The sequence below is a fragment of the Zalophus californianus genome, chromosome 9 (assembly GCF_009762305.2).
Source record: "Zalophus californianus isolate mZalCal1 chromosome 9, mZalCal1.pri.v2, whole genome shotgun sequence".
In the NCBI taxonomy this organism is placed as follows: Eukaryota; Metazoa; Chordata; class Mammalia; order Carnivora; family Otariidae; genus Zalophus; species Zalophus californianus.
Genome location: NC_045603.1, coordinates 101,597,164 through 101,622,780, shown reverse-complemented (window position 1 = coordinate 101,622,780; position 25,617 = coordinate 101,597,164). Strand labels below are relative to the sequence as shown.

Here is a 25,617-nt window from a genome sequence, read left to right as displayed (position 1 = left end):
GAGGCGCTAGAGCATCCTGCCCAAAGCAGGGCAGTCCTGGAAAATCACCGTCCCCCTGTGGCGCCTCACTTTGCCGACCTCTGAAATGCAGGACAAGAAGCTGGGGTTGTGTTACACCCAGGAGGCCCATGACGGTGATCTTGCTGAGACACAAGGCCATTGGGCCCAACCCCCTGCACACAGGATGGAGGCGCCACGAGGGCAGCCCCATGACTGTCCTGTGGCGCATGGGCAAAGGCGGATTTCCCCGAGACGGGGAACAGGCCCCCATAGTTCCCAAACTTTTCCAATAGCTGCTGCTGACCAGATCTTGCCAGAGCACATCTGGGTGCCCCCGGAGCTCTGAGCGGTGGGGGCAGGTCAGGCTGATGAGGACGCGTATGCGCTCGCAGCCGCTCAGTTTCTCTTTGCAAGGCCAGCTTGAGGAGGTGGCAGAGGATGAGCACTTCTTCTTGCCCCTGCCACCCTGCTCTCCATCCCCACGTGGGAGTACAGTGGAGCCCCGGGAACACAGCTTTCAGCTTTCAGACTCGGCACTAAGAGCAGTGCTAGTCCACATCCGGACTCAGCACCACAAGCTGAAGGCGGCCTGAGGAGTTATCTCGTCTCCCACTGGCTTTGAGCAGGTGCCATTGTGGCCATTTTCCACCCAGGGGTCGTGCGGCACGCCCCCTTCCCCTCTCCCTACCTTGTGGTTTGATGGCTAACCTGTGGGGTCAGCTGGATCTTTCTGGTTCTTGCTGAGGGGGAGGCCACAGGGGAAGCATTGGCCCAGCACAGACTTGTGGCCACATCTCCTACGGAGTATGGTCTGTGCCAGGGCACCGGGGGAGTGGACCTTCCTCCCAGGGAAGGCAGGTGAGGGGGGAGGTGTATGGGCCAGAATCTCACCTATGCATGTCCACACACACCGCCCCCCGCCCCAACACATGCAGAGGGACCAAGGATGCACACTCATCAACATACATGTGCACACACACACAAGCACCCTGATTCATACAGAGGAGTACTGGATGCCATCTGATCTCTGAGCGAGCACCAGCATCTCCTTCCTGATGGAGGACATAGAGAAGTCAGCACCGAGGGCTTCGGGTGGCCAGCCCAGGGTGAGCAGAGAGAACAGGCGATGAGCTGAGTGCAGGAGCAGGGAATGGGGGCGTGGCCCAGCGCGCGAGGGGCAGGGCTGCACGGTGCATGGCGCACGGCGCCCTCTTCTGCCAGCCTGCCTAGGTGCAGCATTTGCCACCGACGGGGCCCTTTGAACAGGGAGGGGGCATGCTTTCAGCTTCTTTTGAGGTTTTTGGGCTAACACCTGATTGTTATTAAGAGCATCAAGGAAGGGCCAGCGAGGTCCCAGGAAGCCAATCCAATATGATCTTTCAGTTTCCCTTTTAATGATCTGCAGATCCCAATGTTGGCCGTCCTGTGAGTTTTCGGGGCTCTGCAACATGTTTCTGTTCTACAGTCTGGAAACATCAGAGTGGGAGTAAGGCAGCTTCTGTGTGGGGCTGTGTGACCTTGGCCACAGTTATAGCCCTCTCTGAGCCTCAAAGCTCCCTCTATCAATAGGAAAACCTCCAGTCTGTTCACTGGTTGACAGCCTTCCCTGGAGAGATTTTTTTTTTTTTTTTAAACTGGGATGATAGGGACCAACTCATGGTTCCCCTCCCGCACCCTGAGCCTATGAGAGGCCAGGCAGCAGCTCTCCCAGGCCCTCAGGATAAAGCCCTCCCCCACACAGCAGCCAGCCAAGGCTTTGCAAACCCAATTTCCTCACCCTGTCACTCTTCCCCGTCTTGATTCTTCTTGTCAAACTCCTTCAAGGTTTAATTATCTATCACTTCCCCCAGGAAGCCTTTCCTGACTGCCCGACAGGTTATGGCCTGCTCTGTGCTCCCCCCAAGCCCCAGTTCTTACACTTGCCCAGTGCCCCTGACTGCATGCGACAACCACGTTCCATGTGTCTCCTCCCCTGAGGGAAAGGCTGCTGGGAGAAGGGGGCACACCCTGCCCACTGGTGGCCCCAGCACTGGGCACAGAGCAGCTCTCATTACGAAGTTGACAGAGAATGTTCTCCCTTCAGCCTCCTCTGCGTGGCCTCTGGGTGGAGGCTTCCCGAGGGCATGTGAGCAGGGCAGTAGGAAAGGGAGCTGAGCCACTCCATCCTTTCTGGACAGAAGTTTCCCTGCCCGAGTAGGCTAGAAATGAACTTCCAAAGTTGCTCCAGTGTGGAGGGCCTCCAGAGTCTGCCCACAAGAGGGGAAGCTGGAGCTGGGGTCCTAGCTGGCTCTGCCATGGTGGCTCTGTGGCCGCCAGCAGGTGACCACATGGTGGGGCTAGGTGTCTTCAGAGGTATATGAACAGGGTGGGTCCAGTGTTCTCTACCCCAGGTGCACACGGGGATCGCCTGGAGGGCTTTAAAGAGCACCCATGCCCAGGCCTCATCCCAGTCTGAGCCTGATCCTGTGCAGTTGGGCCTGACTGTCCTGTGCAGCCAGGGCTGACAGCACTGGCCTAGCTAGCTTGGGAGAACCTTCCAGAAGGAAGAGTCTGTGATTTGGAGGTACCTCAAGACCCCAGTTATCCCTTTCAGGTCTGAAAATCCTGAGTAGTGAGTCACATGCCCAAGGCGGACAGAGGGGCCCTGCAGGGTCTTGCTGAAAGGAACAGGTGCACGCCCAGAATGCACGGCGGCAGCGCGGGAGGGACATGCAGCCTACCGCGGGCAGGATGCCCTGCTGCAGGGTCGCGGCCAGCCCCCAAGCTGCAACCTGCAGCCACACACAGCTTTGTGCTCCACAGGGACCACTGCTAGAAAATTCCAGTTGTTCAATACTCCCATCTGTCTCGTAAATTCTGCCTGTGGCTCCTGTCTGTTCTCTGGTCCCTCCCGGGAATGTCCCCTTGCTCCCCCACATGCCTGCCTTCAGGTGTTTAAGGACTGTGATGGTGCCATGTTCTCCATGGCCCCTGACCTCTCCCTCATCTGACTTCCGGGCGCCCCGTGGCTCCTGTCACTCACGTCGGCCAGTGTTCTCGGTCCGGCTGCACACGGGACCCACCAGGGAGCTTTACAGGGATGCTGGCGCCTGGGTGCCAAGCCCCAATGTGATTTGGCGGTGCTGGGGTGTAGCCTGGCTAGTTCTAAGGCTCGCCTGGTGGCCCCCATGGGCAGCTAAGGTTGAAGCCTGCTGTCGTGGAGGTGCTGTGGAGATCCTGTGTCCCTCCAGCCCACCACCATGTCTCCTAAGCATGTTAGCACTTGGTCCACACATCCACGGGGCCACAAGTGACATGTGGCCAAACCCCAAACAAATCGGGGTTTGTTAGTCACATTTTCTGTTTGGTGTACCGAGCATTCACAAGACGTGCTTTCACGTTCTAGAATATTGTAGCACATGAGGCTCACTGAGGCAGGGTCTTACCAAAAATCATGGAACCTTAGAGTCCCAACTCCTGCTTCAACCCGAGCAGCTCCTCCCCATGTTTAATAGCCCGGCTCCTAGGTGAGATTTCCACGGATTAGAGAAGTCTGCCTCTTCACCAAAGGCTCGAAAATGTCCAGCTCCTCCATTTTATAGGAAAGGAACCCGAGGCTCAGAGAGGGGACGTGACTTCCTCGAGGTCACATAAGGAGGGAGGCCCTCTGACTTCATAGCAAGGTCTCCTCTGGTCCTGGGCACCAGGGAAGCAGGACGCTGCCTCTTATCTCTTGAGCCTTGGGGGTCTTGGAAGGGCCAGGCTGGCCATGTGTGGAGAAGGTGCCTGGTGCCCACTCTGGTGGACGAGGGCTGGGAGCCTGGGCACAGGCCTGGCCTGAGCCCTTCCTCCCGGCTGGTGGCCGACCCGGACTTGGGCAGCCTAGTTCCAGCATCGGCCAGCAGAGGGAGCTGTGACCGAGGCTTGGCTGCTGCAGGGCCAGCCGGAGCGGGAAGGAGGGGAGAGGCCGGGCAACCCTGGGGGCGGGGGGGGGGGGGGGGGGGGGGGCGCACAGTGGTGGCCAGGGGAAGCTCCAGCTGAGGGACACCAGCAGCAACGAGCTGTGGGCGACAGAGACTTCATGGGGGTGTGCGTGAGGAGGAAATGTCTGGGGCCGGCTGGCATCCTGCCCAACATGGCCCCCTGGGCAGCATCCACCGCCCTCCTTGCTTCACCTTGACCTTAGGCTTCGGGCACTGGCAGACGCACTCCCTCCCCCCGGGCCTCACTGGTGCTGTCCTCAGCTTCCACAGGCTCCCAAGGCCGGAGAGATCAGGAAGAAAGGGATAGAGAGTGTGGCCCATGCTTGCTCAGTGTCCATGCTGAGGGGGTCCCTCACACCTGAAGCAGACAGTAGGTTTCTGGAAACTTCAGTTGATCCAGGAGCTGGAGCACACAGCAGCCCCTTCCTCAGCCCCCAGCAGCAACTGCTCAGCTCAGTACGTGAGGCAGAAGGCCTGCGTTAGGGAAGTGCAGAGAAGAGCCGTTGGATGCCCCGCCCCCACACGGGGGGCGGGGGGGGGGGGACTCCTGGTCTGCCTTCCAACCAGCGGTGGTGGGGGGGGCACACTCTGTTCTGGCCAGGGAACAACTTTCTGAGAAGGCTTTTTCCGGAGACAACGTGCCCACGTGGAAATGAATCCAATGATGATGGGTGCCATTTATTGAACACCTGCTATCTGCTTAGCAATGAGCCAAGTGATTTACATATATATTGCTAATCCTCTCACCAAACTAGGGATAATTAGCCCCATTTTACAAACAAGGAACTGAGGCCCAGAGACGGCATAACCAGCCCTGGGTTGCCGGGTCCGCCCCTTCAGCGGGTAGAGCCCCGTGGGCGAGGCTGCAGCTAGATCCTGCGGGCGCACAGGCAGATGTGGCCGGGCCGCAGTGATCTGGAAGGAACCCCACCCTGGCAGGTTCTCCACACCAACTGCTGCTACTGCCCCTGCTTTGCTTTCCATGGAACTCTCTGTTGGTGGTGGTGGGGTGGGGAGTTGGGCAAAGCAAAAGACCAAGAGCCAGGAGACCTGGGTGCCAGTTCAGGACGTGACACCCTCAGGAAGTCTTTTCTCTGGGTCTCAACTTTCTGATCTGTAAAATGGGAGAACATGGACACTCGCCTGGCACGGGTCTCCGGTTGCGGTGGGGATCCCATGACAGAAAGTACCTGAGACCACTCTGAGGTCTGCAGATAGATGGACAACAGCCACGTGCACTTATGGGGAGGCCTTCACGTGTGCCGGCACCGCGAGCAGGTCACGTTCATCACCTCGTTCTTATCTAGACCTTACGTGGCTAGGGACAGAATCCCCGTTTTGTGGATGAAGCAGTGGTGGGGCAGGAGCAGAGGCAGGGGTGGCCCCAGGGCTTCTGATGGCCCAGCTACTGCCCTCACCCCTCCCATGGTCAGTGCTTGTGGTCCCAGGAGTTGGAAGGGCGGGGCAGCACAGAACTCCCTCTCGCACCGGCTGGGCCCTTGCCCCCTGTGTGTGCCCCACCCCAGGGTGCCCCTCCTGACTCCTCTCTACCGACCCTTGACTGGAGCCACTGTGAGAGCGCCACGGACGTCCTGGGGGACAGCGGGGGGTTGGGTGGAGCACTGAGACGGCAAAGGGCATCGCTCAGAGCAGAGAGCTGGATGTGCAAGGGGGAGCGTACATCCAGGGCACGCATGTGTGCGCGCGCACACACACAGAGGAATGAGTGCATGTACATGCACACACATATACACACATGCACAAGCACACCTAAACGCACATCCGTGCATACAGCCCCACGTACACCTAGATGCATGCGGACGACCACACATACCCCAGCAGGCTGTGCACACACACCCACGTGCACACACAGAGGGTGCATGCACATACCTGAGCCCACACTCACACTCCTCCCGGTCTCTTACAAGTTCAAGTGGGCCCCCGGGCCCCCAGGCATTTTCCTTCATCTTCTCTGGGGAAGAGAGTGACCCTTGATGCACCCTTGGCTGCTGAGGGAAGGTGGGGTGAGGAGGAGGAGAGGAGAAGGCAGGACAGCGCGTGGGCATGCAGAGGGTCAGTGATTTGCGATCCCCGCCAATGGGAGAGGGGCTCACAGCTCCTCTACGCAAGCCCCTGTCCTAATCCCGCCCCCTCCAACTCACCTGCAGACAGGCCACCCCGATGCCCACCGCCCCCATGAGCAGCAGGTGGTCAGCCAGGAACTGCTCCAGCTTGGTGATGCAGCCTCCCTGTAAGGTAAGGGCAGGTGACACAGGGTGGCCCGGAAGCAGGCAAGGCTGGGGAGGGAAGGGTGCTGCTGTCCGCCCAGCTGAGGCAGGCCAGAGGCTTAAAGGACCTGGTCCGGCCTTTCGGTTGCCCACAGGCTTCTCGGGTGACCCAGAGGCCTGCCATGATGTCCCAGAATCTCCTGGGGCTCTGTGGAGACCAGGGAGGGTCTCATGTTGCCTCATGGCCAGTGCATAAGTGTGTCCTACCCGCCCCCCCCCCCCCATGCCGCCTCTCTGCCTGAGCCTGCCTCTCACGGGGTGGGGGTGGGGGCTCCTGGATGGCAGGGAGCTCTGGGGACTCACCTCCACCTTGTAGATGTTGGAGGGATGGGCCCGTTGGCCACAGCGTGCCACCACCGTCTTGCAGCAGCTGTCGGGCACCCGGCGGCCCTCAGCCTCCCGAGACAGGATGTAGGCACTGTGCTGCCAGTCGGCGGAGCTGTTACTCCCACAGCACTTGAACTGGAGGGAGAGACAGAGGCTGGGGGCGAAGAGCGCGTGCTGGGCTCCTCCAGCCCCTCCGTGGCCGGGCCGCAGGACTCATTATTCAGATATTAACCCAACCCCTCTTTGTCCTCTCTGTGAGTTCTCCTCTGCCTGTTGGAGCAAGGAGCTGGTCTCTCTGGGGCTTCTCTCCAGGCAGGTTTGCAGAAGCTGACTGCAAGACACCTTCTGGCCACCCAAGTCCTGTAAGGAGATGATGCTGGGTGTCCTGACGGCAGGGAGGGTCTGTGGGAAGATGGGCAGGGAGTAGATGCAGGTGGGTCCCTGAGAGAGTGGGGCTGTATACCCCTGGGCAGAGCCCAGGGCAGGGCCAAGACCACATGGGGTGGGGGGTGGGGGGGTTCCTGGTCACCCAGGGAGGCAGGACCCCAGGGAGGCAGGGTCCCTGGACCCTCATTCAAACCCTGAAGCCTCAGAGCCCTCAGATCTGCAGGGACACAGAGAGGGTCCCAGAGCCCCAGTGTGGGCAGGTCAGTGTTGACCAGGGGGCAGTGTGGGTGCTGGATAAGACCGGGGGCTTCCGCACCGCTCCAGCGCAGGAAAGCGCCTGCCCGGGGCTCCGGTGATGCAGACACACAGGACGTTGTTTCTCTCTTGCCCTCTGAGTTGAGGGACGGAGACTCCAAGTTCCCACGTGAGCCACAGAGCCAGCTGTTTCGAGGCCGTCTCTGGTGTGTGGGGTGCAGGCAGGGCGGGAATACGCTCAGTACAGTTAACAAGTGTGTGTTAGGCACCTACTATGTGCCAGGACTGAAGCTGGCCCCGGGCTCGTGCGTGAGCCCCATGGTTCCTGGCTTTCTGGTGCATCTCAGTAGCTTACTAGGAGAGCCACGGGGAGACATCGGGAGCTGAGTAGCTCAGAGGAGGAGAGGCGAGCGGTTCTGCTCATGGGCCAGGAAAGGTCCCACAAGGAAGAGGAGGAGCCCCGAGGGGGCAGGCAGGATGGAGCAGCACATGGAGCCGGGAACAGCAGGGCGTGTGCCAGGAGTCACGTGGGATTATACTTCTGCGTGTCCCCTGGACAGGTGACAGCCTCTCTGGGCTTCCGTTTTGTCACTTGTCAATGGGGCTAACGGAGTACCTCCCCGCCGGGTTGTGTGAGGACCATGAGAGGTGATTCTGGGAACCCTGGAGAGGAGAGCCCTGCAGGGCTGGGCAGTTAGGAAGAGACACCGTCTACTGCGATGGTCATTTCCTGAATAGAGGCATGTGGGCGCCATTGACCTAGGGGGGTACAGCCCACAGCCCAGGTACTGGCCCTGGCCTGAAGCCCACTGCCTTCTCGGGGCTGTTTCCTCAGGCCTAGAATGCAGGCCTGGGCCCAAGGTCCCTCATGCCCCTCTGGTTCTGACTGTTGCTGGCATGTGTGGGCTGGTGGCCACATGCTCTGGGTCCCCACGGAGACCCTGGGCAGCGGCAGACACTGGCTCCCGGCTGTGCCCTTCCTCATGCTGTTCCCCACTCTCTGACTGCCCCTCCCACCCTCTCTACCGAGGCAAACCCGGGCCCTCCTTCCTGGTCCCCCCGGTTGGCCTCCCCAGCTCTTTTCTCCACTCAGAGGGGCCTCCCAGCCTAGCGCTGACTGCAGCTGTGTGGGGCTCCAGGAGTAAGACCCTGAGGGCAGGGATTCAGGCTCCGTTCCTCACATGTGAGGTCCCACAAGTGCAGACTGAGCTTTGGACAGGGCTGACCAGCAGGGTGCGTGTGCTAAGCGTGTGGGTGTGGGTTGGATGGGTGTGTACCTCTGTGTACACGGGTGCCCTTAGCCACTAGAGCAGCGCACAAGAAACCCCTCTGGGCAGAGCCTACTGGGAGCTAAGCCAGTCTTGGGGAGATGGGGAAGGTGCCTCCCTGTGGAACTAAGATGCCCCTAGGGCTCCGAGCCCCACTAACCTCTGCTCTGCCTCGTTGCCTGGTATTCCTGGCTAAAAAGACCAAGGCCGCAAGCCCTAGGTGGGGTCTGTAGACACAGAGATTGCAGGCGAAGGGTGAGGGTGGGGTAGCAGGGAGAAGGGGGACCGGAGCGGGCAGCTGCTTACATCCTGCTGGAGACGGTCTACTGACGTTGTGAGGTCGGAGGCCCCGGGCTGCCTGTAGTTCTCAGCCAGAGTCCGGCTCAGGTGCTGCTTCAGTTCATCACTGAGCTGGAGAGCAGAGAGGGAAGGTGGCAGAACTGCTCACGCCTATCTTGCTCCCCAGGCCCACTCGGAGCTAACTCTAGAGCACCGTGGATGTTGAATGGTGCGAGGGCAGAGGGGTCTCAGTTAACGGGAGCATCCGTAGGAGACAGCTTGGGACACGGGGTTCACAGAGAGAGGTTGCAAAAGCTGGGGCCCTGACGCAAGGCCAGACAGCTGACAGGCAGAGCTGAGAGGCGGGCTGGGGAGGGGCCGGCTCAAAGCCAGTGGGAGGGCAATGAGGCTGGGCACGAGGCGGGGTGGCTTTTAAATCTTTTTTTCATTTGATGATGAGGTGATACTCAAAATATTTACAACTGTTACCCTGTGGGCAGCCATTGGTTGTACGGGTGCTGGCTTAAAATAACCAGTGTGGTCATCTGTCTCACCCTGGTCATGGTCTTGAACCCCTGATTCCCAGCACCGGGTGGGAGGGCACCTGACTGGCCACTTCGTCCTTGTGTAATGCAGGCAGGCGAGGCCCGGAGCGGTCTTCCTATTTCGGCAGGCAGCCCTGGCCCCAGCCTTGCTCCTTGGATGCTCGCCATTTGGCTTCATCCTCTATCTCTGCATCGAAGGGGAGATGGGCCACCCACCTCCCATGGGGCGTCCCCACTCCCTGACTCCCACGCTCAGCACATCAGCACCCACAGATGGGGCAGAGAATTGCTGGAAGCGGGACAAGAAGGAGGACCTGGATGTGCCGAGGATTGTTGGGGCCCGGGAGACGAGACACCCCTGTGTGTCACTGCCCTAGCTCCCCCATTCCTGTTCACCCCACCCCATGCTGTCGCCTCTGTGGGGTGCCGATGGGGAACATAGCAGGAGGACACTTGCACTCACCCTCTGGTAGTACATGTGGGCCAGGACCCCTGCCACCAGCTCAACCAGGAAGATCACCAGCAACAGGCAGAAATACTAGGAGAAAGGAGTGAAGGTGGTCACACCAGGATCAGGCCCATGGAGGCAGGTGGTGCTCCAGGTCTTCTAGAACAAATGTCTCCCCCAAGCGGTGGGGAAGGTGGGGCGCCTGCCAGGGACCCCATCATCCATGCTGTCTTCCTCCTCTTCCCAGCAGCTCCAGGTAGACTCGCCTTTCCCGGCTGCTGGCACGGAGCTCCCCACTCACGCTTTCACCCAGTGGTCTACTGTCAGTTTGTTAGTCCATCCACCCACCTCACAGTTATGGGGGGAGGGGGACAGGTAAGTAAGTGATTACAATGCTGTGTCACAAATGTCACAACAGGGCAAGGCTTAGAAATGATGGGTGGTCCTAGGTGAGGAGGGCAGTCGGAGAAGGCTTCCTGGAGGAGGTGACACCTGAGCGGCATCTCTAAGGAGGAGCTTCCAGGTGAAGAAGGCAGGAGGCATGTGCCAGGCAGAGGGGAGAGCATATGCGAAGCCTGGAGCGCACAGAGGGTAGTGGAGCAGAAGAGGCTGAGAGCGTAGGGGTGGCTGGGCAGCCACTAAGGCTCAGGAAATTGCAAAGGCACCCGCCCGGAGAAAGGCATCGGTGTGTCTTCCAGCCCCTCATGGCCCTGCAGCGGGTTCTAACTTCCTGTCGCCACCACTGCCTGGCCTTGTCCAGGCTCGGGGCTGCTCTGCACGCTTCCCAGCCTGCGTGCTGCTTTCCTGGCTGTGCTCTCGGCTGTGACCCCTCCCGCTCCCGCCGGGCTTCACAGGCAGGAGGCTCCGGGGCACCGTTCCATCCTGGTGTGTCCTTGCAGGGGCTGACAGGTCAGACATGCGTGTTAGGCCATGTGGCTAGGAGGGGGCGGGGAGGAGGAGAGGAAGAGGGCTCCAGGCAGGGGAGAGGGGACGAGGGAGGGGGGAGAGGAGGAGGAGCAGGGGAGCGTTGCTGCCTGAAACGCCCGCTCTGGGGAAGCCCAGCCCCTACCCAGGCGCAATGGTTGGGGACACCTCCTTCTCCCCCAGGTACCACCCGTCAGCCTGGCCATGGTCACTGGGATCCCTGGATTGCAGGGGACGCTCAGCCGCTGACGGAGCCCTGAAACTCTAGGGCCCCTCAAGTAGGGGAAGGGATGCAGGCAGGAGGGGTGAGAATGAGCAGACAGCTTGCAGGGCGGGGCGTGTGGGGCCAGGTCAGGGGCGATGCAAGTCCACGGGCCCAGGGGCCTTGCCTGACTATCTCCCAGAGCCCAGTGCGGAGCCCGGCATGGGCAGGACTTAAGAAACACAGAGGGAGGAGAGGATGTTCCTTTTCACCAAGAACATTCCATCCAGGGGCCAGGCTTCCTTTCGAGTTATGTCGACTGTGCACCTCGCCCACAGCCGTTTTATTGAGCCCACAGTCTCCCAGTCTCAGAACGGCCCACAATCAGGGGTGAGGGAAGTGTTCCAGGCTCTGAGCGATGGTGGTAGGCCTGCTCTTATCATCTGTAGGTGCCCTTCTTCCCAAGCATGCCACGAGGTGGAGGGGACTGGCCAGCACATGCCAGCCCTACATGGGGGGCGGGAGCTTGGCCATCTTCTGATCCGTGGGTGGCCTGGAATTGTCACTGTAGTTTAATTGATACCAGTCGTTCTCAACCTGGCACAGTTTTGTCCCCAGGGGACATCTGGCACTGTCTGGAGACATTTTTTTATTGTCACACCTGGGGAAGGAGGCCTCCTGGCATCTAGTGGGGAGAAGCCACGGATGCTGCCGAACATCCCACAGCACACGGGACAGGCCCCGCGGCAAAGAACGATCTGGGCTGCAATGTCACGGGTGCCAAGACTGAGAAACTGATTTACACATTTAACTTCGGATTCTAAGGCTGCTACTGGGACCTGATTCGCATATGTGGCCCTCTGCCCTCCGGGAGACATGGAAAGGAAAATCTGAGGCAGGCTGTCTGGTTCCTGAGAAGCCTGGGACCGAACACAGACAGAAGCACGTGAGGGGCTTACTCTGTGCCTGCCTCGGAGGGGACTCTGTAGTAGGCAGTGGCCCTCCCTGACCCTAGGAAGGACCGGGGAAACCTTCAGGGCTTCGGTTCCCAGGCCCTTGGGCACCGGGGCTGTCGTGGGGATGCTATTAGCCCAGGTGCATCCTGAGATGTCACAGCTGGGTATCCCCTGGCTTCCCCCGTGGGAGCCGGCGAGGGCTGGGCCGCCATGGTTCCAGGAAGCATGAAGACAGCTCGGGAGGTGACAGACCTCAGACACCCTGGGTGTAGTTTGGAGAGGTCCCGTTTCAGTGTAAGTCAGGATTTACTGGGCCCCAGGCTATCCAGCTTCCCCCGGCTAACCAAGCCTGGGCAGGGACCACCGTTCTCTCGAGGCGGCCACCAAAATTCCTGGCCTACTGCTGAGGAGGCAATAACCCAACTCTGGGTGAGCCTGCCACACCTCTCAAGAGCAGAGGAAACGTCGTTTTCTATAGCGGGGGCGGTGGAAAGGTATCCCTCCCACCAGAGAGCGAGGGAGCGAGCCGAACCCTTCCTTGGCAGCATCAGTGCTTCACTCCGCAGAGTGGCCCAAAGCGCACACACGGGGTGCTCCGTGACAGCAGGGGCCCCCCTCCTGTGAGCACTTCTCACCCTGGGAGATGAGCATGGCATCACTCGTCGGGTGGCCGGGACGTGTGCACGGGGAGGCAAAGTAGCTGGTCTCGGGTCACACGGCAAGAGCATGGCTGAGCCCAGAAGCTGAACCCAGAGAGTCCAGCTGCAGAGTCTGCACACCAACCTGCTGTGTGTATCGTCCCCACTAAACAGCGACGTTGGGGCGGGGGGGCGGCTCACCGTGAACGCCTGGGGTGGGTACAGGTAGCTACGTGGCCCAAAGCCCCCAGTGCCACTGGGCAGGCCAGGCGTGCTCCAGCAGCCGCTCCTGGGCAGGCTCCCCTCCATCCTCAGCAGTGGCTTCTGCCTGCTCGCCCCCCGCCCTTCATGCCTGTGCCGATCACGGCCATGGCTCTAAGCTCAGAGCCCAGCGGCCTCCCCGTCTGTGTGCACACAGCGCCCTGCACACCAGCGAGGCTGCAGGCCTCAGGGCCGTTCTCTGTGCCCTCGCCTGGGACTCGCTGTCCCGACCGTGTCTGTGTCACACGTCGTTGGCCATCAAGTCTCAGCTCAGGCGAGGCCTCCCCAAAGCCCCCCCCGTGCCAGAAGTTCCTGACCATGACCTCACTGCGGACATCCTCGTTCTTGAACCTCCCGCGGAGTCCTGGGCCTCACGCGTGTCCTGCTGCCCAGGACTATGGGACCTTTGATCCTCATTTGCCCCCCTGCTCTGACCTGTATCTTGTTCCATCCTCACGGTCCCCGGGGAGACTTGGTGTGAACTGGACCCATCCTGCCCTAACTTCTCCCCAACCTCCAGCCCCACTTCGATTTTTGTGACTGGCTGGCCCCTGCACTCAGGGCTGCACCCCGCCCCCTGTCCTTCCAGAAGCAACCACTGAGGTTTGGTCTGGGAGAAACCAGGAATGAGACTTCTAAAGGAAGTTCTTGTAGCTTTGGCCCCAGAGCCCTCCATAAGAACTAGGCCACTCCACACTGTGCCACAGTGGACCCCAAATATAGAAGGAATCAGTTTGGTAAGCACAGAAGGGGACCCAAACATTCATCTTCCCTCTGTACCATCTACCTTTTTTTTCCGTTAATTTTTCAGTGGTACAGTTTGGACTAGAAGCAAAGTCGGATATTTTCTAAAGCTACAGATCCAAAAGGAACCTGGAACAGCACAGCACTGTCTGAACCAAACCAATACTTTCTTTAATGAGGAGCTCTGCAGGAGCTGTGTGGAAACATTTCTCATGGTGCCATTCAGGTGATTAATTAGCAATTCCACCTTCAGATGGACTGATACTGCATCAGCGCAAGCTGGACCCCAGCTACAGTTTCTGGGGCAGACTCACGGGGGCTATGAGCCCAGGCAGCTGGGCCCCAGGTGGCGCCCTCCTTGCAGGAAGTTTTAAGAACTTCATATGGTTGGACTTTCGGAACTCCTCATTGGGCTGACTCTGGAGCGTTCCTCCCCTGCACGATCAGGGACCGTTGGAAAACTGAGCAGGCGTGGTGTGCCGGCAGGTGGGGGCCCCCGCCCCTTCTCAGAGCAGCGTGACCAGGCAAGAGGAGCGGAGACTCCAGCTGCTGCCGAGGTTGAGTTGCAGGGAGAAGGGCGGCCAAAGGCTCCCAGCGTGGCTGTGTGAGAGAGGGAGCGTGCCAGTGGCAGGTCGCAGCGGGGTCAGGGAGCTGCAAGCAGCCAAGGCCAAACAGGAAAAGATGGAGCCAGCTGGTGAAGCGGCAAGGACCTCGGGGCACATTATTCTCTGACTGTTAACCACCGGCCGGAGGCAGGCAGGGCTCAAAGGTGCCGCTGCCCGACTTGTTCGTGCAGAAAAGAGGATGTGGGCTTGAGAGCCTCAAGCCATTCCTGTAAGAAGAGGTCACTGTTGGGAGGAGGATGACGACCTCTACCCCTGCAGGCCCCGGCCCAGGGCTCACAGCCCCCGCCACCCAGCCCCTCCACCTGGGGAGCAGGATGATGCCAGGCTCCTCAGGGGTCGCGGCCCAGGGAACTTGGGACAGGCTGCCGCCTGCAGGATTGGGCACGGGGGAAATGGCTGACGGCTGCCCCCGGCTGTCCCCCAGAAGGACCTGGACGTTCCCGTTGGTGTCTTCTCCCAGGCTGTGGGAGAGATGGGGTGCAGCCCGTAGGCACCCGTGCAGGTGCCAGGAACAAATGAGACAGTGCATGGGGCCAAGGCAGGACCACGGATGGGGCTGGTGATGGGTCCCCGGCAACGGTAATTCTAGGACCGGGTTGGCTACAGGGGAAGGCTGAGCAGGAGAAATTCCTACCAAGCCTGGGGGTTAGGAAAATTCCTGGGGTTCAGAGAGGTCAGAGGCTCTGACCAGATGGAAACAGGAATTTAAACCACCCACAGGGTTCTTTGTCTTTGGATACAGGTGTCTCGTGTTCCTTACTAGACTCCAAGCCAAGAACATGGGCTGTAGGCCCATGCGTGTCTTCCCTGCCTATCCTGCCTTGTGCCTAGCAGAGCAGAAAATTCTGGGAACGGACTAGGCCTGCTTGTTGAGGTTGATGGCAGCCCTATCCACGGAACATGGAGAATGAGTTGCAGAACACTGTAGGGGAGGAGGTGGTAGCAACTGAGTGGCTGTAAGACCCACCCCACCTGGAAAATTTGCTGCCAACAGGCAGGCAGTGATCATTTCCATCCGCTGCGGCCTGAGAGAGGTGGATCTTGAACCCAGGATGGTGCTGGTCAGAGAAGAGTGATGCCACACAAGGTGCCCTGGGCTAGGTAGGGGTCTGGGTCCAGCTTGCCTCTGGGACAAGATGCTGTGTGACCCTGGGTGAATCACTCACCCTCTCTGGGCCTTCTGCATAAAATGTGGGGCTTAGATGGGAAAAACGCCTCAGTGCTGCAGCTTCATCGGTCTGTGCCATGTGGTGTAGGGGCTTTGCCTCCTCTGTCCTGGCCTCCTGCTTCCCCGCAGGGACAGATGGAGGGACACCCCCTCCCCCACAGCTTCTCCCCTCCTTACTCATTGCTTGTCCTCGCTGGTGAGTGGGCCTTCCTCCTTCACCTCGGGGCCAGCCTGTCCTCAGGATGCCACATTCTCTGCTCACCAGCATGCAGTGAGTTGTTTAGTGGGAGCAGTTCTTAGAAAGGCAGGCGAGCCTGTCGCGACCAGAGCTGACGAGCTGCTAAGCCTTCTGGCGGCAGCTATAAAGCCACATACTCCAATGAGCTTCATTAGTAATGAAGGAGACCTTTTGCTGCCATCTCTCTGTCTCCTGGGTCTTATTTTTCAGTTGATTGTAAACTCCCCTAAAACCTCCATGCGACGTGTGGGGAGACGGAGTGGGGCGCCGCATGCCAATATGGAGGCACGGACTTCCCAAAGGCAGCGCCAGGACCTGGCAGGGGAGGCTCGCACGTCCGGACGGCTGTGCAGCCACCACTCCTGTCCCAGGCCCAGGGGCACAGGGAGGCCTGCGGCTCCACGATGGGAACGAGGTGTGGATCAGAAACCTTGCCTCCTCAATGGGAGGGCGGCGGGGGGCGGGGAGGCTGTGTTCTGCCTCCACCCAGGGCTCTCGGCGGGGCAGGAACATCTCAGAGTTTGACAGTCTGCACTGCTTCGGCCTCACTAGCCATGGGCCTGGGGCCTCAGGAGGAGGAGAGTTTCCACTCGGGACCAGTTTTCCTTGCTGGGTGTGTGCAATAAGATACACTTTAACATGCAGTGAGAGGGAAACGCCACCGGGAAGGTAGAAACACCTGCGTGAACACACGGGCTTCCAAGTTAGTTGTGAAGGGCTACCTGGGGTTCAGATCCCCTGCACCCCCCGTCATCAGGGCCAGGACTGGGCTTCATTAGGGGACAGGGACTCTGGCATGTCTCCTTCCTGTCACGTGGCTAAACTCAGACTCTGCTAAGGAAAGAAGCAGGAACCAAATGACAGAGAGGGAGTCATCCCGAGCTAAGTAAACTCTTGGATTCGGGATACAAACAGATGATGTTTAGTAGCCAACCCCTACCCTTCTGCAACACACACACACACACACGTGCACACACACGTGCACACACACGTGCACTCGTGAACACAAAATGTCTCTGAGCCTCCTCGGTCAGCCCTGCTCTGGGCCCCCACTATGGGGTGATCATCGACCCACACACAACTGAGTTGAACTCTCTCCAGCTGGACCAACATATTGTCTTTGGTGCACTAACAAGCTGCTTTCTGCCACACTACCTGCAGCCTGAAGCTTGACCTTCACTTTTGAGTGGATCAGGTGACAGGCAGCCGGGTAACTGACCCCCAGTTCTCAAAGGGCTTCGCTTTTCACCTGGAATGCAAACCATAGGTCCTGAATCGCACGAAAGGTGAATGCCCATTCCCTGAGCTGGAAGCATCCAAAGGGGGGGGGGGGCGGTGCAAAGCTAGCCTGCGGCAGCAGAAAAGGCCCTGGACCAAGACTTGGGTGTTGACCGGGCTTTCCCAGTTCCTGGCTAAGGCAAGTCTCTTTCTCTCTTTGGCTAAGGAGGTAAGTGGAGAGTTTGTGTCTAAGCGGCCTGGCAGTCCCTTCTGCACAGCCCCCTAATTAAGACCATTGAGAAGGAGCCTGATGAGAAAGACTTGCTGAGGTCTTGAGAGGAAGAAGGGCCATGTTCCATCAGGCAGCTGTGTGGTTGTCCGGCACGGAACAGGCCTTTCTCGAAGGACCTCAGCAGGCCCCAGCTGGGAGAGGCAGGGCACAGGCTGACTGACTGAATGGGTCTTTTGAGCAGCGCTCTTGCCTCAAGGCAGACTCTGGAGGACATCTGCATCCTACTGCTCCATGAGGAGCCTTGGCAAGAGTCATCTTGTCCCTTTCCCTGCCTCCACTGCACCAAACCATGCAGGGCCAGGAAAGGCTCTCTTGCTCTGATGGAGAGGAGTCTGGGTTCTCAAAGCCCTGGCTGCAGGATCCATTCTTTTGAAGCATGTGGGCAGCTGACTCAAAGGTCAAAGTGCCACCAACCAGATGAGGCTATGACCACCCTGCCTGGGTGGCCGATGGACACTGACAAAGTAAGGTGAGGCTGAGAAATGAGCAATGGGGAGATGCGGTCAACTCCCTCCCTCTCCCCGGGCATTGGGAGCCTTCCTCCATGACCAGCTCCCATCAAGGAAGTGGTCTCGCCCAAGCCGTGAGGACCCTGGGAGTAATGGCCCTCAGAATAACTTCATTTATTTAGGTTCCTTCTCAAAGGAGCTTGGTCATGGTGATGGTGATGTAAATGATAATTATAGCCACATTTGATGATCTTTATATAATGTGGTGACTCGTTTCCTCTTTAGAACACTCCCTCATTCTCATCATACCTTACCCCCAGATAAAGATAGGGATCCCAAGGTGGCCAGAAGTGGCCAAGCGACCTTCCCGAGTCCCAGAAAGAGTTGGGCAAGCCATACTACAAGGTGCCTTTGAACCACAGTCCTTGATTCTAGACCTTCTTGCCCTGGTTAACCAGCTCTGAATAGACTTGATGGAAGTGTTGCAATCTGGGGTCTCCTCATTTTTAGAAATTGGTTCTAGCACTTCTTACGCTCTAATCCATCCCCTCAATATAAAAGAGCCCCTGACGAGGACCCAGTTTAGCCTGAACTATCCATCATCATCTTCATTTGGCTTAAGATATAAAAGTTTTCAGAGCCTGTATTCAAAACTCTAAAAATATCCCTTTTGATCAGGGTGGCATCTGTCCTGGTCACCGGCCTTAGGCTTAGATGGCCTGAATTATTTGGCTCCCGCATGCAGCCTTCGCTAAAACAAAAGATCTGGCGTGAATAATTTAAACCCCATTCCCTTTCCCCTCCACAGATTTCCCATGCCACACCGGGCCGCATTTCAGCGCCAGCAAAGATGTGCTATTCCTGTCCCTGATGAATGCTTCCTTCTTGGGAAAGTGACTTTAGGGGCTGCAGATGTGCTAGGAGGAAGGGCTCAGACCAGGACGGACATCGCACCGTGTGAGCCGGACCGCCCCGCCCCATCCCACCCCAGCTCATTCTTCGGGAACGTTGGATGTCCGGCTTGGCCCTCCACCTGATCCAGGCTGGATGCACATCACTTGGATGCCCGGTCTTTCATCTTTCCCTTTCCTCTTTGGGGACCACTTTGTGCAGAGCCAGACTCACTGCATTCCTCCTTTGGAGTTTCCTTCAGCCTTTAGCTGATGAAAGATTTCAAAGGGCAGTTAGACAAGGGGGGCGGGGGGAATGAAACGAGAGCAGCAAGGAGCCTCCAGGAGCCACAGAACACTTTCAAACTGCCTTCACCACATCGCCTGCCCCCAAACGGGAGCCTGGGTTGAAAATGTCCTACTTGCCTCAGCCACCTTCTTGGTGAAACAGCCAAGTGCTCAATGATTTGGGGGCTGACTGGCCAGGATGTGGGTGACTCAGAACCACTGCTTCACCTGTGTCTGTCCTCAGGACAGTTCTGTCTTTGGTTTTTTCAGAGGGTTGGTGGGGAAAAGCGAAGGGAGAAGATTTCAGGCTTCGAGTCTGCTCTTTGCTAGCCTGCTGCCCCCAGACCCCTGGGCCGGCGGCTGTGCATGGGCACTTTTCCCTGCCCTCGCTTCCAAGCTGGTCATGTGTCTGGTTGGTGTCAGACCACAGAGGTCAGAGGTGTTGGATCAGTTCTGTTGGGATGGAAGTGAGAGTAGGCCAGGGAGGGAGGGGGGCTGAGAAGAAGGAGACTGGCTAGCACCAGCCTGCCCAGCAGCTCCTGTGCCCTCAGCTCTGCCTCAAGGCCCAGGGGGATGAGAAGGCCTCTAGTTTGTTGACCCTCTGAAACTCAGAAGGGCAAGCGGAGAGGTACATGTGCGCTGTCCTGCAGGCAAGCCCGAGGCCCTGGCCTTCCAGAAGTCCCTGCATCTTCCCTGCACAGCCCTGGGTACAGAGCTTCCTGTACAGGGCTTCCTCCCCTAAATGCATGCCGTGAGAGTAAATACCTCATAGGGCTGGGTGAGGATGAAACGAGCTACATGCACCAGTGTTTGGAATAGTGCCTGGTGCAGACTTCATGAGGGCTGTGGCTTTGCAGGGCTGCTGTCATAAGGACAGAGGGAGGTGGCTCTCAGTGCGCAGTGCCCATTCGTGTTATTGCGCCCTGAGTGGAAAGCAGGGGGCTGTTTCCCAGGGCTGTAGGGGACCACTGGTCTTAGGGGCTCCTTTAGAGCCAAGACAGACGACTCTGAGTGAGAAGGAAGGTTCCCGAGTGAGGGCCTTGGCCTTCCTTCCTGGACGGTAGAGGTGAGTCCTGTTTCTTCCACAATAAGATAGCTTGTGGAAGGAAGGGCTGGTGATCACACGGCTCAGCAGCCTGCCTCCATGGGCCACAGGGCTCAGCCTGAAGCCTGAGGCCAAGCTGAAGGCCCCATGCCCTAAAGGGTCAGGGCTGAGCAGAGGAAAGCTAGACCCACTGAGAATGCAGGGAACGGGATCTCTCTGGGCCCAGCAGCACTGGTCCCCGTAAGCCTCAGTCCCCATCAGGGCTGGAGCGTCTCATCTGGCCCATACCACGTGTCCAGGGACTCCACTCAGCTGATGCCAGTCACGATCAGGATGTCCAACAGGCTGGCGAGGGCTCACGCCTGGCCACGTGAGGGATGGCTGGCAGGTGTGCGGCTGGCTTGGGGCCCAGCCATCCCACTGCCGTTGGCACAGCTCACGTCAAAGCCCGCGCTCTGGTGGCTGGTCCCCTGTGGGACTTCATCCCTCTGGGGTGCCACCATCCATGTGCCCTGCGTCTTGGTTCTGGGCTATCCTCAGAGCAGAATGAAAGAGCTTTCTCTAGGCAGGGGCGAGTCATCCTACTGAGCCTGTACACAGGCACTTTTATATCCACAGCTAAAACACTAGGTCACCACCGGTGAGAGAGACTTCAGGGACGTCCCCCCTGCCCCGTTGTCTCCTGCTGCCTTGGTTGGATGTGCAAAGGGTACAGGGAAGCAAGGCGAGAGAGCACAGCCTTTGAGGCTCCTTCCTGTGACCTGATTCCATTCAGGCTCAACCTGATTTCTCATGGAGACTCGGGCTCGTTCTGGCTCGGGCCCTTCCCTGCTAAGTCCACATGTTCTGTAGCCTCCCCTGCTCCCACTGGGCTTGGCCGCTGGGAGGAGATTAAAGGGGGGAGGCTCCACCCAAGGCACCAGGGAGCCTGCTCTGGCCAACAGTGCATGGGTGCGAGGGGGTGGGTCTGGCTTCTGCCCCGGCCAGTCCTGCCCTGGCTTCTTTCCCTGACGTGATGAGCCAGCTCTGGATGGACAGTCTTCCCAGCTTCAAGGAGCCTGTGCTGCCCACAACATCACCCGTGACATCCTTTTGCCCTGACAATCAAGCCTGGGTCTGATCAAGCCTCTAGATGCAACTATCAGGAGAACATGTTAAACAATGTCACAAGGATATAACCAGAAAATCCATAGGACAGATGACCTGGTTCCTTCAACAAATAAATTGCAAAGAAGGCGAGGGTGGGGGGGAGAGGGGTGGTGCAGCTAAGAGACTGAAAGAGACTCAGGAGACAAATTGCCCAATCTTAATACACGGACCTAATTTAGGTTTCAATTCAAACAAACTGCAAAAAGAAAAGAGAACAGTTTATGGGGCAATTGGGGAAATTTGAAACTGCCTGGTTATTTCATGATATTAAGGAATGACTGGTAATTGTCTTTGATGTGATCATGGTGTTATGCTTTCTAAAGAAGGATCCTTCGGTTCGAGGGGGACACACTTCAATATTACAGACCACTCGCTGTCTGGGAGCCAAGTGGGGAGAGGCAGGGAGTAGGGAGGGGACACATGAACCAGAAGATGGTAGTTGTTGAGTGTGGGTGATGGGACAGGGGGCTTCATTATCGCATTCATTTCTGCATATCTTTGAAAAGCAGCGTGATAAAATCTGGAAGGAGGAGGGGGAGGAGGGAGGTGGAAAGGTAGGGTAGAGGGGCCACCAAGACTGGCTTAGGTGCTAAGAACCTAGAGACTGTGGCCAACACCAGACCCCAGGGTGACCATCCCTCTCTGGCTTCCCCGAGGCCTCCATTCCAGGGGCCTCCACGGCATGAGGGGCGGTTCTCAGTACAGGAGCCCGATGTGGGGACGGGACGCGGGCTGGGGGCGCCAGCAGGGCACTCACCGTGGAGAGGCAGCTCCTGTCCTCCCGGATGATGGCGCCGAAGCCCAGGAAGCCCGTCACCATGACAAGGGCCCCTGCGAAGATGAGGATGTAGGCGGACGCGGCAAAGGTGCTGGAGGCCAGGACACTGAGGTAGCCGCTCTTCTCCACCAGGGTCCAGACGCCCACGGCCATGACGGCGGCCCCGCCCACCTGCAGGAAAGCCCAGGTCAGGGCAGGTGGCCGCCGCGGGTCCACAGCTGCCATGGACAGAGCGCCCACCATGCTCCAGGCGCTTTTTATGCACCATCTCATTCAGTCCTTCAAAGAGCCCGAGGGAATAGTTTGGTCACCCATTTCACAGATGAGGAAATCGAGGCGTGGAGAAATTAGGAGACTCGTTCACAGTCACACACCTAAGCAAGTGGCAGGGATGGATTTTGAATCTGAGGCTGATTCCCAATTCCGTACTTCTTACCATATTGTGTCCCCAGGAGATGCAATGCCCTTCCTCCCACAGTGCTCTTTGGGCTGGCCCATGGTAGGGCACGTTTATATGGGCCCCATTTCAGCCTTATGTTTGTCCATGTGGGGAGCACGCCAGGGCTTCTCATCTTATCTACAGATGACAAAACTGGGGCCCACAGAGGAAAGGCCAACTGCCCAAGGTCCTGCCTCTGGTTAGGAACCGTTAGGGGTAGTTAGGGGCAGCGGCAGGGCCAGGACTCGAACTCAGAGCCACGCTGCCTCCCTCCACCACCGAATGGATGCACGCTGCACAAGCTGGCGTCGGTCTGGGGCAGCAGGAGGACTGGGAGAGATTTCTTCCTTGCTAATGGTCCCATTTTCTTCCAGCCCTGAGAAGGAGGCAGGGACAGGGCACTGCTGACTGGCAGGTCAGGCCGATGGCTCCCTAGGAAGGGTACCTGGGGCATAGAGCTGGGGTGGCTCTCTAGCCTGGTTCTTTCTGCCTGGAGGCTGAATGACCCTTTCTGTGACTTGTATGCTCAGCAGAAGTGTGTGTGTGCGTGTGTGTGTGTGTGTGTCCTCAAGGTGCTGGATGGGGCAGCGTTAGGCTGTCTGCCCAGGGTGTTGGTGGGGGGCAGGACCCCTGGGACCTCTGACCATCTCTGCCTTCTGCTCCTGGGAAGGCAGACTTCTGTCTGGCCCCTAGTCTCCCTGCCTCCCTTAAAGGTGGGTTCTCTTTCTCAGATGGGTGGCGAATCTCCCTCAAGTGTGTCAAAAGCTCCACAAGCTTCCCTGGCTCGGTCCATGCACACAAGCGGCTCCCATCCGTCCCAGAAGGACTCTGTGTAACCCACCCTGGCATTTCAGTGTCTGTTCCCGGCACTCACAGGCGTCAGCCGAGTGAGCAGAAGGTGGTTCCGGGCATTTACCGGGCCCGAGGCACCTACATCCTGCAGCTCAGCGCTCTCTCTTCTGAGCCTTGCAGCAGTTCTGGGGCGGGGGGTGGGGGGGCACGTAGCTTTCTTTTGCAGATGAAGAAACTGAGGCTTGGAGAGAAGAATGTGCTAGATTCAAAGCCAGGTTTTCGGTCCGAGGATTCCACAGGTTGGGTTGGGTCCGCTGTGCTACTCACTTCGCTTATAAAATCTGTCTGCTTTCTTCCAAGTGCTTTTTATCCTCCTCTGCACCTCCAGCAGGTAAGAGAAACAGGTAGAAGGACATCACACAGCTGCGCCTCTCCAAATGGAATGAGAGAGGCTAAGGTGCCACAGTCCTTTAATTCCATGATGCACATCTCCCCCCACCTGCCCTGTCCCCCACTTTAACATCTCTACAACTGAGACGCATCTTACGATTATACTTGGCTGCACGTTTTCTTAGTGGTACAGAAAACAATGGTGTATCTCACAATTGGTGGTATCTTCAGATTCAGTGAAATCCTGGACTATGATAGGTTTTGAAATTCCCTGTGAGCATAGGCTCTCTCTGGCCGGTACAGCCTCCATGACCAGGGAGGGAGTTCCTGAGTCTGATTTAGGGGAACTGTGTCCAGTGAGGCTTTCCAGCAAAATAGCCTGCACATGTTCTTTCTGTCTCCTGCCCCCGGTGTGACTGAAAGGCTTGGGTAAGGGCCCCAAGTTTTCATAGCTAGCTGTGTGACCTAAAGAGAGTCAGTTTCTTCATATCTCCAGTAAAGAAGTTATCTCAGACTCGTGATGCCCAGCCTAGAACCACCAAGGACTCCTTCGATTACTTTTTCCTCTGGATCTTATATTTTGAAGGCTCCTGCCTACCAAATACAGTGCATTAATTAAGTAATAATTCATTTCCCATTTTTTATTAATCAAAGGCACATGAGAGTGCCAGGAAGAGATTCTGAGCAGCATGAAACAGTCAATGTGACCACTTTGCATTGATCTTTTAATGGGTATAGTCTCTTTATAGAAATATACACATGATCCATTATCTATTAGGTTTGTCAACCCCATAGGCTGAGAATCAGATTCAGGACCCTCCATCTGGGCATGTGTGGGCTTAACTGGGGACACTTTTATCTGTTGGGGGACATGGAACCCACTGAAAATCTGATAGAAAGCTTTGGACACTGTGGCCAGAGAAATGGTAAGCCACGTAAAATAACGTATTCAGGTTTGGGGTTTGAAGTCTAATCTTGTAGCACGCAGTGAGCCCTAGTGTAGACAGGTCTCTAAGGCCTCCTCCACCTTGATACCCAGAGAAGGTGGCATTTCTCAGCCTGGCTGCAGAGTCTCCTGGGAGTTCCAAGAAACCCAAGCCACACTCCAGGCCAATCTCTGGGAGTGGGATCCAGGCGTGAATATTTTATTAAGTTCCCAGGTGGTGCCTCGAAGAACAGAAGCTTGGGTTCCATATTTAACGGAGGGTCAGAGTGTCCTGCCCCTCTCCCCCAGGAGGTGGTGCTGTGCTGAATCTCACAGAAGAAGCTGCTTCCTGGAAGATTCAGGGGCCCTGCCCTGGGTGTAGCTGCCTGGGTAGCTCTTGACACTTGTTCAGGACTTGAACTCCATCCTTTTCCCTGTCTGTGCGAGGCTATTTGCTTTGGGGTTGAAGGTGGGGTAGTGAGGAGCAGAGTTTCCAGTCCAAAGGGATGAAAGTTCTATTATGAAAAAAGGGGGAAAAAAAACCCCATGGGGCTCCCGGTGGAAGGAGGGGGGGGGGTGCTGTAAAAAATGCAGCCCTGGGAGAGGAGCAGTACTGATTCCACTAATGGAGGGCTGCTCTCTTGCCAGTCACAGAAAGGGCTGGAATCTTGCAAAGCCAAGCCAGGAGAGCCCACAAGCCAGCCAGGGTGGCAGCAGGGCCCCCAGCCACGAGGGAGGGTCTGGAAGCAATCGGAAGGGACCCAACTGCCCTGACTGAGGTCCACGGAACACATTCATACTCGTTCTGATGTCCATGGGGACACCAACCCTCCCCTGGGGTGTCACATCTGGTGGAGAAGTTAGTGTCTGCAGGAGACACCGAGAGGGATTTGCCATCAGGAACAAGAGGGTTTCAAGTCTTCCAGGGCGTCTCTTGCTTGGGACTTGGTCAGCTCTTTCGAAAACAATCTGGCATCTGGACAGGAAGAGTAAAAGCTGCTAAATGTTGGAATGGGTCACCAGAGGAGAACTGGGAGGTAGAAGTCAGCGGGCCTAGGTTCTAGCCCGGGCTGTGCCCCTGCCTCACCATGTATCCGGGTACCAGACACTTCACTTGGCTGAACCTCAGTTTCTTCATCTGTAAAATGGTGCTGCGGGATGAGAATATCTCCGAGGTCTCTTCCACGTGGGTAAAATGTCCCTGTTTGTACTGGAGGACAACTTTCTGCCGATACATCTCCAGGAAGATGCTTCTGGACCAACGGTTCATGGCTTTCCCTCCAGCTGTGTGGAGACTGCCCAGATCAGCAGGAAGAGCAGAGGAAGGGGAGCTGCGAGGCAGAATGATGCGGGGCGGAGAGAGATCTGACCCCAGTGAGCTATTTCAGCTGCTATTTGCACAGAGTTGATTCAACAGTATTGGGCTCTTTACAGAAACTGTGGAAT

At 57.7% G+C, this 25,617-nt stretch overlaps 1 protein-coding gene across 9 annotated transcripts in view; it reads right to left on the bottom strand.

Annotated features, from left to right (window-relative positions):
- The window catches only part of TSPAN11 (tetraspanin 11), a 72,166-nt gene that overhangs the window by 5,986 nt on the left and 40,563 nt on the right, over window positions 1–25,617 (bottom strand). For 2 of the 9 annotated variants that reach the window (XM_027594786.2, XM_027594789.2), the window contains exons 3-7: window positions 21,605–21,796; window positions 9,775–9,849; window positions 8,794–8,898; window positions 6,554–6,712; window positions 6,125–6,211 (exon numbers count right to left, since the gene is read on the bottom strand). In XM_027594786.2, the coding sequence (XP_027450587.2) occupies window positions 6,125–6,211; window positions 6,554–6,712; window positions 8,794–8,898; window positions 9,775–9,849; window positions 21,605–21,796 (618 nt within the window). The other 7 variants (XM_035721790.1, XM_035721791.1, XM_035721793.1 and 4 more) reach the window with 7 other exon arrangements.